We start from the raw sequence: 5682 nt of genomic DNA, 5'->3' as shown, positions 1-5682 counted from the left end.
TAGAAGTCAATGTGGAACGAATTATCTTTGTTTCCATTGACTTCTATGGGGAAACTCGCTTTGATATGCGAGTGCTTTGGATTACAAGCATTCTCCTGGAACGGATTATCCTCGTAATTCAAGGTTCCCACTGGGAGTTCTAAGTAATTTCTAGCAAAAAAATAAAGATTTTTAACTTAAAACCAACAAATGCCAGAAAAAAAGGTTTAATCTTTAAGTGGTTAAACATCCCTCGTTTACAGACTGAAGTTCATTCTTTTTGATCTGAAGAACCAAACGTTACAATGTTTATAGTTGGCTCCGCCTGCTGGGGAATGTTGTGACACTTGGCAGACTGCTATCGTCTTCAGCGGAGAAAGGTTCTAACCCTTCACCACTAAATAAACAAATGTTTTAGGCAGAACTCTATTTGATGTCTCTGAGACTTCGCCTTCCATATAATTAATTATGAATTGATCCGCGCTCCTCCGCGCTCTACGGACACTTCACGCCGCCGGCTATTGAGTTTATCGCTTTTTCTAATTGCGATTTTTCCCGCAGAGCAAGATTAAACTCATCCACCCGCCGCCCCCTCCGCGGCGCGATGGATTATCTATGGCTTTATTCCGCGTATCGACGGGGGAGGGGAGGGGGGCAGAGCGCTCACCTGATGGTTTCGGCTCCGGCAAATCAATGCCTTTCGAACCCCCCGAGACCTCGCCGGCCGGCGCGGCCCGCCATCGCTTCCTTTTTTTTTTTTTTTTATCCTTTTAACCACTTCAAGCCCCGGGCCATTCGGCTGGCCAAAGACCCGGGCCACTTTTTGCGATTCGGCACTGCGTCGCTTTAACTGACAATTGCGCGGTCGCGCGACGTGGCTCCCAAACAAAATTGGCGTCCTTTTTTTCCCACAAATAGAGCTTTCTTTTGGTGGTATTTGATCACCTCTGTGTTTTTTTATTTTTGCGCTATAAACAAAAATAGAGCGACAATTTTGAAAAAAAAAAATGTTTTTTACTTTTTCCTATAATAAATATCCCCCAAAAATATATTAAAAAAAAAATTCCTCAGTTTAGGCCGATACGTGTTCTTCTACATATTTTTGATAAATAAATCGCAATAAGCGTTTATTGATTTGCGCAAAAGTTATAGCGTCTACAAAATAGGGGATAGTTTTATGGCATTTTTATTCATAATTTTTTTTTTTACTAGTAATGGCGGCGATCAGCGAATTTTTTTTTTTTTCGTGACTGCGACATTACGGCAGACACATCGGACACTTTTGACGCCATTTTGGGACCATTGGTCATTTATACAGTGAACAGTGCTATAGAAATTCACTGATTACTGTGTAAATGACACTGGCAGGGAAGGGGGGTAACCTGCAGGGGGCGCTGAAGGGCTTAAGTGTGTCCTAGGGAGTGATTCTAACTGTTAGGGGGCGTGGCTTGCCGTGACACGTCGCTGATCGCTGCTCCCGATGACGGGGAACAGACGATCAGTGACGTGTCAGGGGAAGAACAGGGAGATGTTGTGTTTACAGTGACAGCTCCCCGTTCTTCAGCTCTTTGACCCGATCGCGGGACACCGGCGGACATCGAGTCTGTGGGTCCCGCGGGCATAGTAAGGGAGCTCGCGACAGGGTCGCGGCGGCAATTTAAAGGGGACGTATGTATATGACTACGTGGCGGCAATTTAAAGGGGACGTATGTATATGACCAAGCGGCGGCAATTTAAAGGGGACGTGCGTATATGACCACGCGGCAATTTGAAGGGGACATGTGTATATGAGCACACGGCGGCAATTTAAAGGGAACGTGTGTATATGACCACGCGGTGGCAATTTGAAGGGGACATGTGTATATGAGCACACGGCGGCAATTTGAAGGGGACGTATGTATACGCCCATTTGTGCAGCCGTACCATTCTGACGACGTATAAAGGCGTGCGCCGGTCGGCAATCGGTTAAGTAAACGAACAGCCGGCGAGGAAAAAAACGCGCCGATTGATCAGCATTAAAGCACAACAGGTTTGTTTTTTTTTCGGACGTGGCGGTTTTGGGAATCTTTCCATCACCCCGGAGCGGAGACGCGGAGCGGGGCGAGAAATGTAATTGGCCTTCTGAAGGCGGAAAAAAATATGCTGATGCGGCCGCGCGGCGGAACGCGGCGAGAATATAAATATTATGTGAGGAGATGACAGAAGTGTAGCCTAGGCAGATTTGTGGAATAATAGAAGGCCAGCCGAGCCTGACTTCCATTAACCCTTCCTCTTCCTCGCAGGGAGCCGCGACCTCGCACGGGACCAACCTGAACTACCTGAACCGGGCGTGTGCCGCCTACCTGGAGCGCAAGAGGGCGGCGGCAACGGGCGAGGGTGACGAGGATGCTCTGCCGCTGAAAAGGAGACGGGCGGGCCTGTCTTCAGAGGTCGTCGGGAGCCGCTTCGGAGAATATCTCCTCCCCGTGTTACCTGCGTCAGGTGAGGAGGACGCTAGAGGGAAGGCGGAGACTCGAGGAAAAGAAGAGGCAAGAGAGGCCGATCCCGGAGCGGACGCGATCAGCAGCGACGCGGTGCTGGACTGTTTGGTGAACCCTCGGGTGGTCCGATTGGTGGCTCAGCTCCTATTGACCCGGCCGCATCGGTAGTCGCATGACCGAGTCGCTAAATCTGCTCACTATATGGCGCTCAATGAAACCGCCATCGGATCTGAAGAGTTGAGCGATCGGAAATCCGGCGTTCAGCAGCCAGACGGACTTTTTATATGTAGAGAGTTTTTTTTTTCTATGTTGCAATTATGTGACCAAGAAAGATTCCGTAACAAAATTGTGTAGCAAATTTTTGGCGTCTTTTTTTTTTTTTTTTCTTTTAGAAAAATCTCAGTTCAGAAAAATGTAATTTAAAGTGTTTGTAAACCTCAGACATGAGATCTGAACAAAGCACATCCCTCTAAAGCACGGGTGCTCTCCAGCTGTTGCGGGACTACAAGTCCCATGAGGCATTGCAAGCTGCTGACAGTTACAAGCATAAAAGGGCACAGACAGCAATTAAAGCCTGACGGGGGGGTCCATCCGCTCTACAATCTGTCCAGAACTAAGAATTGGGACTGTATTTCCACTGCTTACCCACAGTGCTCTGGGAGTTCTGTGCGAGGAGCGTCTAGCTGTGAAGCGTCTACCTGTACTCGCACAAATGCTCCCGATGTCTGACCCGATACTTGGTCGGCGGCGAGCAGACTCGGTGGGCAGAGAGGGTGGGCGGCGTCAGTAGGTGGGGCGGGCCGCCTTAGTTAGGCGGAGCGGGTGAGCGGACTCAGTGGGTGGAGAGGGCGAGCGCAATCAGTAGGCGGATCGGGCCGCCACAGTGGGTGGAGAGGGAGAGTGGAATCGGTGGGCGGAGAGGGCGAGCGGTCGTCAGTAGGCGGAGTGGGTGGACAGGCTCAGTGGGCGGAGCGGGCGAGCGGATTCAGTGGGCGGAGAGGGTGGGCGGCGTCAGTAGGCGGAGCGGGCCGCCTTAGTTAGGCGGAGCGGGTGAGCGGACTCAGTGGGTGGCGTACTTAGGCGGAGCGGGTGAGCGGACTTAGTGGGTGGAGAGAGCGAGCGGAATCAGTAGGCGGATCGGGCCGCCTCAGTGGGAGGAAAGGGCGAGCGGAATCAGTGGGCAGAGAGGGCGAGCGGCGTCAGTAGGCGGAGTGGATGGACAGGCTCAGTGGGCGGAGCGGGCAAGCGGATTCAGTGGGCGGAGAGGGTGGGCGGCGTCAGTAGGTGGAGCGAGGCCGCCTTAGTTAGGCGGAGCGGGTAAGCGGACTCAGTGGGTGGAAAGGGTGGGTGGCGTACTTAGGCGGAGCGGGTGAGCGGACTCAGTGGGTGGAGAGGGCAAGCGGAATCAGTAGACGGATCGGGCCACCTCAGTGGGTGGAGAGGACGAGCAGGTTCAATGGGGGGAGAGGGCGAGCGGCGTCAGTAGGCGGATCGGGCCGCCTCAGTGGGCGGAGCGGGCGAGCGGATTCAGTGGGCGGAGAGGGTGGGCAGAGCGGGCCGCCTTAGTTAGGTGGAGCGGGTGAGCGGACTCAGTGGGTGGAGAGGGTGGGCGGCGTACTTAGGCGGAGCGAGTGAGCAGACTCGGGTGGAGAGGGAAAGCGGAATCAGTAGGCTGGGTGGGCGGGCTCAGTGGGTGGAGCGGGCGAGCGGATTCAGTGGGCGGAGAGGGCAGTAGGCGGATCGGGCAGAGTGGGCGATTGCGGCCTCAGTGGGCAGAGCGGTCACCGTCAGCTTGGACGTCCCGATGCCCATCTTGGCACACCCTGCACTAAGCCACAGTAAGCCAGCATCTAACATCTTGTTACACCCCGCCTATCGGTGCCATCTAACAGTGCCAGTGCCCATAGGTGCCACCTATTGGGAATCGGTATCGGGGAGTACATGAAAAAAAGTATCGGTACTTGTACTCGGTCCAGGTTACAATAAGATCATACAATGTACTCCGGTCTCAATTCTGCGATGTTTACCATCTTCACATCCCTGCCACCCATTGGTCATCCATTAATGCCAACAGACCTTGCCACGGTACATGGAAGCACCATCAGAGCCCATGTGGCCCCCGACCCCAGGGGCCGTTAGGTATTTATGTGAGACACCGAGAATCGAATCTTTCCAACAGAACTTTAGACTTTTTTCATTCCCAAGCTTAATCCAAAACATCATTTTGTCTTCCCCGCCGTCGCCTGTCGCTGTGATGAGTTATGGCGGCGGCGAGGGACGCGGAGCCATCGGTTTCCAGCAGACCGTAAAGACACGTCGGTGGGGGCTGCAACTCACCAAAGTCGACATTCGTTTTACGTTCTTCCCACCGACGGCGCTGTGTCTTGTAAGTGAGAATCATGTCGTGCCGCAGGAAGACACATTGAGCGCCGCTCTTCCGTTTCGGCTTTATGTTCCTCTCCGGGCAGAACCGGCCGTCTTCGCAACTCGGCGATTGTTTTACCGCAATCTCCTTTCAGTGCTGGATGTCGTAAATATTGGTGGGGGAGATTGTCAGACTATAGATGTGTATTCCGTAATCTCATGCTGTCCAATATATGGAGCCGATAGCTGCTCATATCAGTCTCTGCCCCTGAGGAGCTTACAATCTAAGGTTCCTCATCAGTCTCTGCCCCCCAAGGAGCTGACAATTAAGGTTCCTCACCAGTCTCTGCCCCCGAGGAGCTTACAATCTAAGGTTCCTCATCAGTCTCTGCCCCCCAAGGAGCTTACAATCTAAGGTTCCTCATCAGTCTCTGCCCCCGAGGAGCTTACAATCTAAGGTCCCTCATCAGCCTCTGCCCCCAAGGAGCTTACAATCTAAGGCTCCTCATCAGTCTCTGCCCCAAGGGAGCTTACAATCTAAGGTCCCTCATCAGTCTCTGCCCCAAGGAGCTTACAATCTAAGGTCCCTCATCAGCCTCTGCCCCCCAAGGAGCTTACGATCTAAGGTCCCTCATCAGCCTCTGCCCCCCAAGGAGCTTACAATCTAAGGTTCCTCATCAGTCTCTGCCCCCGAGGAGTTTACAATCTAAGGTTCCTCATCAGTCTCTGCCCCCGAGGAGTTTACAATCTAAGGTCCCTCATCACCTTTTGCCCCCCAAGGAGCTTACAATCTAAGGTCCCTCATCAGTCTCTGCCCCCGAGGAGCTTACAATCTAAGGTCCCTCATCAGTCTCTGCCC

At 52.9% G+C, this 5682-nt stretch overlaps 1 protein-coding gene across 1 annotated transcript in view; it reads left to right on the top strand.

Annotated features, from left to right (window-relative positions):
- The window catches only part of HSPBAP1 (HSPB1 associated protein 1), a 102784-nt gene extending 99967 nt beyond the window's left edge, over positions 1–2817 (top strand). The window contains exon 8 of the mRNA XM_040358289.1: positions 2262–2817. Within this exon, the coding sequence (XP_040214223.1) occupies positions 2262–2627 (366 nt within the window). The 3' untranslated portion in view covers positions 2628–2817. The remainder of the gene's footprint in view (positions 1–2261) is intronic.
- Positions 2818–5682: the final 2865 nt, after the last annotated feature.

Source organism: Rana temporaria, chromosome 6, assembly GCF_905171775.1.
Source record: "Rana temporaria chromosome 6, aRanTem1.1, whole genome shotgun sequence".
Lineage (NCBI taxonomy): Eukaryota > Metazoa > Chordata > Amphibia > Anura > Ranidae > Rana > Rana temporaria.
The sequence above is the reverse complement of the archived record's forward strand: the minus strand, read 5'-3'. Positions and strand labels throughout refer to the sequence as shown.